The 11,494-nt window shown below is 51.6% G+C and overlaps 1 protein-coding gene across 1 annotated transcript in view; it reads left to right on the top strand.

Annotated features, from left to right (window-relative positions):
* Positions 1-9,008, top strand: part of Drc7 (dynein regulatory complex subunit 7) — a 26,653-nt gene extending 17,645 nt beyond the window's left edge. Inside the window, exons 9-18 of the mRNA XM_013354078.2 lie at positions 1,553-1,625; positions 2,399-2,527; positions 2,675-2,803; positions 3,834-4,054; positions 5,169-5,384; positions 5,956-6,066; positions 6,146-6,256; positions 7,146-7,340; positions 8,540-8,679; positions 8,765-9,008. Coding sequence (XP_013209532.1) covers positions 1,553-1,625; positions 2,399-2,527; positions 2,675-2,803; positions 3,834-4,054; positions 5,169-5,384; positions 5,956-6,066; positions 6,146-6,256; positions 7,146-7,340; positions 8,540-8,679; positions 8,765-8,858 — 1,419 coding nt within the window. The 3' untranslated portion in view covers positions 8,859-9,008. The remainder of the gene's footprint in view (positions 1-1,552; positions 1,626-2,398; positions 2,528-2,674; positions 2,804-3,833; positions 4,055-5,168; positions 5,385-5,955; positions 6,067-6,145; positions 6,257-7,145; positions 7,341-8,539; positions 8,680-8,764) is intronic.
* Positions 9,009-11,494: the final 2,486 nt, after the last annotated feature.

Here is an 11,494-nt window from a genome sequence, read left to right as displayed (position 1 = left end):
CAATTTCATAACCTACTTTTTTTGTACCTAAATTTTCTTAATAAAATTTAGCATAGCACTATATTCTTTTTCAAGCGATGTAAACTTTAGTTTGTTTAGCCCCTTCATTTTGAATATGATGCCACATATTAATGTAAATATTTATGTATACATATACATATATATATATATATCTAAAACGTAGGTGAGGGTCATAGTCTGGTATCGACAGTAACAGGTGTTTTTACACGTCTAGCACTGCCACAACGAAGTGTTACAAACTGGGGGTCCCACACTAATGGAGGTTGGAATTTCAGGATCAAGGTGCTGGCAGGGCTGGTTTCTTCTGAGATCCTCTGGGTTTGTTGATGGCCATCAGGGCTGTTTTATCTGGCCCCTCTCTATGAATCTCTGTCCTAATCCCCTTGTCTTATAAGAACCCTTAGCATATTTAAGAAGCACATTTAGACTTCATTGCCTCCTCCCTTAAGACTTGCTTCCAAATGCAACCGGATTCATAGATACTGGGGTGAGGGTTTGGTGTGCGATTTTAGCGGGAGGTTGAGCGATGCTCCCAACAAAAGACAACACTGAGGGACGGGCTCTGCTTTGGCGTGGACTCTGAGCTCACTCATTTAAATCGCCTCTGCCTGGGAGGCTGGCAGCTTATAGGCAGCAGGCAAAATGAGGCACCAAAAGACCCACCCAGGAAGTGAAAGAGCTGGGAGCTGGGTTCCTAGTGGTGACCTTCAGCTCTGGGAGCTGCCAGAGAATGACTGGGTCACCCTGTTCGCCAACTCCTCATTTCTGAGCACTGGCGCCCCCTGCTGGCTGCAGGCACGAACCAGTGGTGTGCCGGGCAGGTAAAAACCCAAGTGGGGAGCCCACTTTCTGCAGGCCCTGTCACATCCCTAGAACGAGAATCCTTATTGTCTCCAATATGGACAAATGCTACAGCGTGAGCGGCAGCCCTCAGCCATGGGACCCTGGGATTTTTAGGCTGTCTCAAAAATGTTCTGCCCATGCCGCCTGCTGACTCCTCGCCTTCTGTGTCCCTGAAAGGACTCACAGTTAGATGAACAAGTATCCAAGGGCTAAGCATTGTTTGTGGCAGGAAGTGTACACATGGAAAATCTAGAACCTGGTTTGAGGGTTATTTGTCTAGACCAGGCCGTATTGCACAGCACAGACCAGGGATAGACAGCAGACGAGCTCCGGGCATTATTCATGACATCCTTTAGTCCTCCCAGGAAACAGCTAAGGAAACCAAGGCTTAGTGTGGATGAGGAACTTTCCCAGCCCTCCTTACCTGGGATAATAGTTAAAGGTATGGCTCCCCTCTCTGAGCAGCCATCATGGCTGCAGGTGGTACCATCATCTTAGACCAGGCAAGCAGGGAATGGGGGTCTGCCCAAGATGACTCCCCTTCTTGCCCCATCGTGATCACTGTCCTGATTTCTGCCTCTTCCAGGGAAACTGACAGCCCCCTTAGCAAGGCTGGGTCTGGGGTAGGGGACAGAGTTGCGTTATGGCCTCCAAGGGCCTAGCCAGCACCCACCTCCTCTCCTTACAGGGCAAAGAGGAGGAAGAGAAGAGCTTCGACATGCCACCTTCATGGGTCTCCCAGATTAAGATCACACCTGAAGGTCTCTGTCATTCACCAGTTCCCAGAGCCCCAGGGAGTTCTACAGCCATAACTCAGCAGAGAGGCCATAGAGGCTTCCTGAGCTGCCGTCTCCACCCCTCTCAACACCCCACCAGCTCTGTGCCCAGAGCCTGATACCATCTGGGACACAACTGGACTGTTAACATGACTCCCAAAGTCTGGAACATGGCCTCTTTCCTTCCCTCAGATCCTCTGTTCTGAGGAGACCACAGGCAGGACCTGTTCACGATAGTGTAAGAAGGTCAGGCCCCGGGATGTATGGGCAAAGAAGGCAGGAGAGTGGGTTACCTTCTGCTCCATGTCTGCATAGACCCATCTGGGAACCCCAAGACTCAGAAAAAGGATTCAGGCTGCTCCAGCAGGTGACAAGTGCTAGAGAAGAGGTCATGGAACCTGACCTGGAGTACTCATCACAGCCTAGATGAGGGATGGAAGCAAAATGGGGTTCAAGAAATAGGGAGCCCTGGGGCTGGGTCTTGAAGGCCCAGAAGTCATTCTAGCATACCGTTCTCACTGGTGAAGGCCTGGCAGGGGTGAGGGGTGGCTGGGCCACAGATAGGATTCTTGCGTGGCGCTGGGATTCTGGCTTGGATACCTGGAATACTTGGAAGAGTTGAAGCCAGCACCAGTGACGACTTTCGTCTTCCCTGGAGCTGTTTCTGGACCTAAAGGGTCTTTAAAGGTGATGCAGAAAAAGGATGAGTGGCCAGGAAGGGTGGAAGGAGAGACCCTCAGCACCCTCTGCATCCACAGAGTTTGAGACCCGCTACTCCAATGGAAAGAAAGTGATCCAGTACAAGAAGGCCCAGCTGGAGAAGTGGGCTCCATACCTCAACAACAACGGCCTGGTGTGCCGCCTCACCATCTACGAAGACATACAGTGTAAGGCACCTTGGGGGCCAGGGTGGGGGACAACCAAATGTTGTGCTAGGTCACTCTGGGCATAGCACCTCTACTTTTTTGGCGTCTGTGGGGCAGAGGCCAGAGGAGCTGGTCTGCCTGCAGCAACCATCTTTTGGGTCCCCACAGGCACGAAGGTTCTGGAGATAAAGGAGTGGTACCAGAATCGCGCGGACATGCTGGAGCTGAAGCATATAAACAAGACCACGGGCCTGAACGTGGACTACTTCAAGCCGGGCCATCCCCAAGCTCTGCGTGGTGCGTGGATCCCACTGCTGGGCAAGCCAAGAGCCCTGGGGGAGGGGGGCTTACTTAGAATGCTACATGATGGGAAAACCAGCCCCAGGTATCAGCGAGGTCCTCGGGTGGCAAGCACGGACACTGTTTCTGCCTCTGTAAGATAATGAGGTGTACAGACAGCTGAGGAAGCTCAGAAAAGGGAGACACTGTGGCCAGCAGCTCCCCAGGAAAATCAAAGGCAGGGCCACATGCAGTTCTGTGGCTGCGATCAAGCTGGAATCTCCACCAGAGGGTACACAGTGTGGGTCACACGTAAAGGGTCTAAGGATGTTGGACAGTAAAGCCAACCAAACACCATAGACAAGGGTAAATGCAGAGGGCAGAGCGCCCACTGGATGGCTGTGGCTAGGGGTCCATGAGGTTGAGAAGAAAGAGTATGCCTTCCAAGATCCATATCCTACCCCAGAATTCACCAGAGAAAAATCTGGAGCCAACAAACACATGGAAACACATGCATTTGGGAGCTGAACATTTCAAGATGAAACCAACAAGGGGCCACGCCACTGCTTTTGTGTGAGCAAATGGTCCTAACCAGATGTGACAGGGGTTGGAAGCAGCAGAAAGCCCCTCCCTAGTGACTTGGCAGGCCACTCTTAAGCATAATTAAGCGAAATGTGTTAATATGGGGATGTAGCTCAGCTTTAGAACACATGCTTAACATTCCTGAGGCCCTGTGTTCCACCTCCAGCAGCAATGGCCTTAAAATGTGCAAGCATTTTGACCCAGTAATTCCTCTGCTGAGAATTTGTTGTTAGCGAACACTGAGCAAGATCCATAAGAGCATGGCATAGATGCTCCTCATGGACTTGTTTGTGAAAATGAATAATTCGACGTAACGACCATATCCAGAGAGTGGGGGTTGGGCACATGGCTAATGCTCCTATGCACTGAAGAACTGCCCTCTCCCTGGGCCTGGGCTTGGGTGCAGTGTCAGTTGACGATGCTCACTCGACCCCTTCCCTCCCCGCTTGCCACTCCCCTCCCCCAGTACACTCATACAAGACTATGCTGCCCGAGATGGACCGTGTCATGGAGTTCTATGAAATGATCCGTGTTGATGGCCTGATAAAGCGGGAGGAGACGCCCATGACCATGACAGAAAGCTATCAAGGGCGCTCAGACTTCCTCTCCTACCGCCACATCAATTTTGGACCCAGAATCAAGAAGCTCACCCAGAACAGCGCAGAGTCCAACCCCAGGCCCATGGTGGTGAGAGCATGCTGGGGCCGGGGACTGCTGCCCATCTTCCCTGGCCGATAGAGGGTCAGCAGGATGGGGGAAACCCTGGTTCTGGGATGGGATCAAGGCCTGTGATTTTTGCCAGGGTTCTAAATCTCAAACAAGCAGTTTAACAAATGTAGAGCCCTGGGCTCGCTAGAGCAAAACTGCGTCCCCAGTCACCAGACAGAGAAGTGCTGTTTCCTTATTGTAACACACACTTATGACCAGATGTGTGGGAATAGGAGAAACCAGAAAAATGTGAAAATATCTCAGAGTGACTTCTCTCCAGTACTACTGTGGACTGGTAGGTTTGTTCCTAGTTGAACAACTAACCCCAGCATTTGAGCGGGGGTAGCTGAAGGATTGAGGGTTTAAGGTAACCCTCGGCTATCGTAGTGAGTTCAAGGCCAGTCTGAGACCCTATCTCAATGAACTCGGAGCTGAGGGATAGCTCACTCCATAGAGTATGAAGCCCCAAGTGTGATCCCCAGAACCCACGAGAACAGCCAGGCACTGTGACACACAGCTGGAATTCCAGCACCAGGGAGGCAAACACGGGTTTGTTGGCCAGTCAGTCCAGGCAATCCAGTGAGCTACGGGTTCAAGGGAGTCCAGGTTTTGAGAAGTGCAATTGAGACAGACAGTGTCAGTCTCTGGTCACCACACAAGTACGTGTATGTACACCAAGGCACACACACAACTTGTTCTGAGAGACTTTAATTTTATTGAAATCCGAGATGAAGGTTAGAACCCCTGTTTTCTACCAAGTTTTTGGCCACTGAGCTTTCTGACCATGCCCCAAAGAAGCTCGTCTCCATAGCAAGGAATATTTGGTAATGGGATAGGCTTCCTGGAGAGGTGGCAGCTCCCCATTGCTAGGAGCAGAGTCTTGGGGAGGAGGGAACTGAAGAACACACTCTGCGAGGCTGACGTGGCTAGACCCCCGAGAACCCACGGGAGTCACAGAATCCACTGCCTGGCTAGAAGGGACTAACCAACAAGCCCCCACCTCCAGACTCTTGGATCTGGAGCGTCCTTTGCTCCTGTCCACGGAGCATGTACAGAAATCCCCCGCCACCTTCTGCATGTTCTGGCCACACAGAAAATCACGGAGCGGTTCTTCCGCAATCCAGCGAAGCCTGCGGATGAGGATGTGGCAGAACGTGTGTTTCTGATGCTGGAGGAGCGCATTCAGCTTCGCTACCACTGCCGCGACGACTACATCACCGCATCCAAGCGAGAGTTCCTGCGGCGCACGGAGGTGGACAGCAAAGGCAACAAGATCATCATGACCCCAGACATGTGCATCAGCTTCGAGGTGGGCTGGCTACTGCACGGGGCAGGGACTGGTGAGGGGCACACTCCAGAAACTGCTTGCAGCCTTTTCTGGCAACTTGGGAAACCCCAGGTGGATTCCTCCACTCCTCCCCCATTAAGTGTCCACGGGGAAACCCATCTCTGTCCCCGGGAACACGTCTATTTCCCATCTGAGGATCTGTTCCTTGCAGCTCCTCTGAGACTCATCCCATTTCCATCAAAATGAGAATCCAGCAGACTGAGACATCCTCGTCCCCACCTGCACCTCTGGGGAGCCTACACCCCAGATCCCAGGGACCCATCCTGGAGGTGGCAGGGTGTCTCATCTCCTAGATGGTCTCATCTTCTTATTCTAGTTAGCTTTCTCTGGCACAGCCCTCAGCCCCTCTGCATCTTTCTTTGGTCCTTCTTTGTTACTACTATGTCTTTGTAGACAGGGATGCTGAGGTCTGGAAAGGTTAATCACCTTGCTTGAAGTCACCCAGCTAGAAAAAGGTAGTCGATTTAAGCCTAGTGGTCCCTAGACCTGACCAGTTGCAGCCTCTCTGTCACCGTGGTGGTTCTGGTCCCAGGTGGAGCCCATGGAGCACACCAAGAAACTTCTCTACCAGTATGAGACTTTGATTCAACTGAAGAATGAAGAGAAGCTGTCCCGGCATCAGGCCTGGGAGTCAGAGCTGGAGGTAAGGTCCTCCCAGAGGGTGGATGTGGCGGAGAGAGAGGGTCTTAAGATGTGCACATCCTCCATTGTGTGCCATCAAGGTGCTGGAGATCCTGAAGCTCAGGGAAGAGGAGGAGGAGGCACATACGCTGAGCATCTCCATCTACGACACCAAGCGCAACGAGAAGAGCAAAGAGTATCGGGAGGCCATGGTGAGCTTCCCCGCTTTCCCCGGGTCTCTTTCCCTGGAGGCAGGGCTCCAGGGTAGGGAGAGCATGGGAGTCCTTTGGAAGGGATGGCGTCACTGGTGACGTCAGGTGAGCATTCTTGCTGACTGTCACCTGCCACACTGTGTTGATGGGTCACCCCGAAGGGCACTTAGGGTTCAGGCTAGGTATCCTTATCCTGGACTGTGGCCAAACCAAAGCCTGCCTTGCATGGGGAAAGATGAATGTCCACCTCTGCCAGGGCTTCCACTGAGGCTGTGACCCGAGCTGGGAGTCCAGCCCACTGACTCAGGCACAAGTTGAACATCAGGCCTCAGCAACACAGGGCTTTGGCCACACCCCCTCCCCCAGGTGCAAGGACCCGATTGGGTTCCTAGGCTTGCTTTTAAATCCTCTTCACCATGCAGGGCAGACATTTAAAGTAGTTTGCAGTTGACCGGGCAAGGCTGGGCTTTGGATTGTTCTTGGATTCATAGGGAGGGGCAAAAGCCTATGTCTGCAGGTTCTCTGGCTTCTGTGTCCTCCATGTAGGGCCTTATGGGCAAGAGAAAATTGCTGGGCGTCTAACATCTAGCTAATCACCATCATTCTTTGAACCTGCTGTGGGCTGTCAGACCCAGATCATGTGCTTCCCAGATCTAAGATGGTCTGATTTCAGAGGAGGAAACTGAGGCTCAGATTGAGAGGTGAATTCACATGTCAGAAACAGGAATTACATGTCACCCTTAAACATGGGTCAAAGGGTGATCCTTAGGAACTCAGTTCTCCCAGGAAGTCTCTGCTAGGACCTAGCTTTGGGGCCTGACTTTGTACCGTTGCTGCTCGGGAGGCCCCCAGGATATGGTGCTCTTTCAGCTGGTTCCCTGGTCCATAGGAGCGTGTCTTGCATGAGGAGCACCTGCGGCAAGTGGAGGCCCAGCTGGACTACCTGGCCCCGTTCCTGGCACAGCTCCCTCCAGGAGAGAAGCTCACGCGCTGGCAGGCTGTGCGTCTCAAGGACGAGTGTCTCAGTGACTTCAAGCAGCGCCTCATCAACAAGGCTAATCTCATTCAGGCACGCTTTGAGAAGGTGAGACCATGGCCCAAGTCAGGGAGGTGACCTCACCATCCTCAGTCAGAAAATGGGTCCTGAAATCTTTGCTCAGGGTGTTGCTGATGTGTGAGCTAGATGCGTGGATGAGGATGTCTGTAACTGGGGCTTCCAAATATCTGACTTCTCCCCACTTCATTACTGGATGGATGATGAGTGGATGGATGGCGGGTAAATGGGGGAATGAATGAAGAGGATGGGTGGGTGCAATTTGGATACGTGGGCAGGCGGGCGTGGGTAAGGATTAGAGGTGGGATGTGGATGGGTGGTGAGCAGGTGATGGACTGATGAATGAGTGGGCTGATGGGTAGATAGGTAAGATTGGCAGACAAGGGATAAAGAAATGGATTGCTAGGTTTGTGGATAGATGGACTGAGGGGTGGTACGTTAACTCCTAGTCCTTAGCCCATTTCTGTGAGACAGGTGAGGTACATACCTTGAGGCCTCCACGCAGTGTCTTGGTCTTCACAGAATACAAAGGGTAGAGTCAGGTGGAGTTGGACACAATACTTCTTATGTTTGGAAATGAGTTACTTGGGGCTCTGAGCATCTCAGCAACTTGTCTAGGTCACATAGCTGTTTTGTGTATGTGGGTGTTTTGTCTGCACATATGTATGTACTCCATGTGCACATCTAGTGCCCTCAGAGGCCAGGAGAGGCTGTCAGATCCCCTGGGACTGGAGTTTCAGATGATTGTGAGTCTCCATGTGAGTTCTGGGAATCGAACCCCAGTCCTCTGGAGAGCAGCCAGCACACTTGCTTTGTTTTTTTGAGACAGTGTCCTATTGTGTAGCCCCAGCTGGCCTGGAACATGCAATATAGACCAGACAGGCCTTAAACTCACAGAGAGCCATCTGGCTCTGCCTAGTGAGTACTGGGATTAAAGGTGGACACGACCGCACCCTGCTGCTTTGATTTTGTATGAGGAGCTAGGGGTGGAACCCAGGGTTATGCACTAAGCCACATCCCTAGCCCTGACTAACTGTTTTGGCTGTTCTGATTCCATGCACACCTTGTCCTTCGAATCATGACTCCAGTAGTTCCAACCCAAGATCTTTTGTGATCCTCTAACCCTGCCCCTCTCCACGGGAGGTGGGGATAGGGGCTGCCTGGTAATCTATGGGCCTGGTTGATGATCAGTTCACACTGTGCCCCTGCTCATCTCCCTGTGCTCCCAGGAAACCCAGGAACTGCAGAAGAAGCAGCAATGGTACCAGGAGAACCAGGTAACCCTGACATCAGAGGATGAGGACCTGTACCTCAGCTACTGCTCTCAGGCCATGTTCCGAATCCGCATCTTGGAACAGCGACTCAATCGGTAAGGGGCAGAGCCAGGAGGGCTCCTGGGAGCGCTGACAGTTTGGCTATCCCTCACCTTCTCCTCCCTGCCTCCCTCTGCTCAGGCACAAAGAGCTGGCTCCGCTGAAGTACTTGGCACTGGAGGAAAAGCTGTACAAGGACCCACGCTTGGTAGACTTCGTCAAAGGCTTTGTTTGATGCCCCTCATGGGACCATGGCAAGAGCTGCCAGAGAATGGAGTCCCGCCCTTCTCCCTGGCCACTGTGACCCCACACCAGCCTCACTGCTATGCTACCTCCCTGTCCCTCATAGTCTCCCTCAAATAAACACACTCCTTATTTGCTATTTGTACTTTAGCACTCACAAGCTCCAATCCTGTCGTCCCCCCCTACCCCGTCCTCAGCCTTTCTCTGTCATCTTTTGTTGGAATATCAAGTATTAACATCTCTAGATGGTTCCACAGTCATGGCCGTCTAGTTAGAGCTCAATGTGGTGATGGTGGGCTGGCTCATAAAGTGGGAATGGCCTGGCCAAGGAGCACACCCCAAGAATTGAGTGGCTTGATGTTAGAGGTCAAGGAACTGAATCCAAGTTCCTCTTCTGCTTACCACCTGTGAATGGGTCTGACATTCTTTCCTGACCTAAGTGTTAAAGAGCAGAGAGAGTTGGGTAGAGTGGTGCATGTCTGTAACCCCAGCAGAAGGATCTGGGTTCGAGATCTGCCTTGGCTATATAGGGAATTTGAGGACAGCCTAAGCTACATGAGAATTTTTTTTTGGGGGGGGGAGGTTTCAAGACAGGGTTTCTCTTTGTAGCTTTGAAGCCTGTCCTGGAACTCCTTCTATAGAACAGGCTGGCCTTGAACTCACAAGAGAGCTACCTGCCTCTGCCTCCCAAGTGCTGGGATTAAAGGTGTTTTTAAAAACAAAGTAGAGAAAACCTGGCCTATAGTCTCCAGGGCATGACACAGCCATTGCAAATGATCTCACGGCAGCCACGATTGCCTGCACATGCCTGGGCCCGTCAATAAGCAATCATGAATCAGGGCGGGGCTCATGAGGGCCTTGTTCCTCCCTGTCTAACTACTGGTTACTGTCGAATTCTGTTGGAGGGGTAGTCATTGTCTTCAGAGGTGAACCCACCAGGCTTCAACACCTACTTCCAAACCCACGGTTCAAACTGGGGGCTCGAGCCACAAGTGGTGGCACTTGCCTTTAATCCCAGCTCTTGATCTCTGCCAGTTCTAGGCCAGCCTGGTCTTTATAGTGAGATCCTGATACAGAGGGAGGAAAGGAAGAGATGGGTGTATGTGTCTGTGGCGGGGGAGAATAAGGAGGACAGAAGTAAGATGAACTTGAAAGAGCCAAGTATGCCAAATCTTGCCAGGTTCTTAGTTAAGAAACACACCACCACCACCGTGTGTGTGTGTGTGTGTGTATGTGTGTGTGTTCCCTAAGCAGTCCTCTTGTCTCTGCTCCTCACAGCCCTGGGTTACACATGCAGCCATGCCCAGATGTTTACATGGGTGGTGATGATTTGAACTCATTCTTGGCACTGCAATCGCTCCTAAGATTGAGCCATTTTTCTTGCTTCTAGTAAGTTTTTATTTTCAGTGCTGGGGACTGTACCTAGTTCCTCCTCACACTAGTCAACGCTTTCTACCAGAGCTACATTCTTGGTCTTGTTCCTACTTAGAGAAGTTATTATGTGTGTTGGGGATGATTATGGTCATAATAATATAGTCTACACCTTAGAGGTAGGGGTAGTGAGATTGGTCATGCTCAGTGTTGTCATGATTGAAATGTCTAGGGATTGATAATGCTCAAATACTTACGAGGCAAAACGTGTCAAAATCAAGAATTTGACATTTTATTTAATAATACAAAGTTGAGAAGAACAGCAAGCTACAAAGTTTGATTGAATGTTATTCTCCGAATCCAGGTCTTTTAGTAATCCCCAAAGTCTACTCAGAGCCAACTTCCCAAATCACAGAAGGCTGGTGGATGTCTTTTGTCCCTGCAAAGTTTTTGCATTTTGTAGGGACTTGGCACGTCTTGACTTTAAAGGTTCCAATCCTGGGGCCATCTTCCAGAAGTTTGGTCTTTTCACCTCAGCATCGGTTTCCCAATCTGTAAGTGGGGAATTCCTACTGCCGTGTGGAGCAGAAGAACGCCAGGCGCTGCTGCCCCCACGAGACGCGCAAGTGGAGGACGGACCAGGGTTGGAGGCTCTTTCTGCAATGGGCCGGGAGAATTCCTCCTCAGCGAGCCCCCCCGCCCCTCTCCCAGGGCCGGCTCAAGGAGGTTATATTTCCGCCACCAGATCTCAACCTGCCTGACCTGTCGCACACATCATCTGCCTTTCTCCGGTTCCCTAGTCGGTGGTTTCCGACCGCGAGCATCCACAAGCTTACTCAGTCATCTGCCACCGTGACTCTAGGAACGCACTCCTGGGTTCAACACCGATTCCACCCGTACTCAGGGTCTGTTTCTGTCCAGAACTCCACCAGGGAACTCAAGCCGGAGTGTGTGCCTGTGTGTGTAACTAAGCAAAAGCCAGGTCAGACCACGTGGGCAACACCCTCAAGCTGAGGGCGGGGTCCTGGAGGCCCTGTTCCAAAATGAAAGAACTGCGACTTCACGCTGCTCCAGAAGTTCCCTTCCCATTGGTTGTCCGGAATCGGTTCTCCAATAATACTGACGTTGATTGGCTGATCTCGAGCTATTGCTGAAGGGATTGGTGCAGCCGCCACCGTGTGCGGCTCGCGGATTTTTCAAACTTAACCGGGTTCCAGGAAGTGAAGGAAAAGGGCGGAAAAAGGTAGCCCGAGTGGA

Source organism: Microtus ochrogaster, chromosome 4 (genome assembly GCF_000317375.1).
Source record: "Microtus ochrogaster isolate Prairie Vole_2 chromosome 4, MicOch1.0, whole genome shotgun sequence".
In the NCBI taxonomy this organism is placed as follows: Eukaryota; Metazoa; Chordata; class Mammalia; order Rodentia; family Cricetidae; genus Microtus; species Microtus ochrogaster.
Note: the sequence above shows the minus strand (reverse complement) of the source record. Positions and strands in the feature narration are given on the sequence as shown.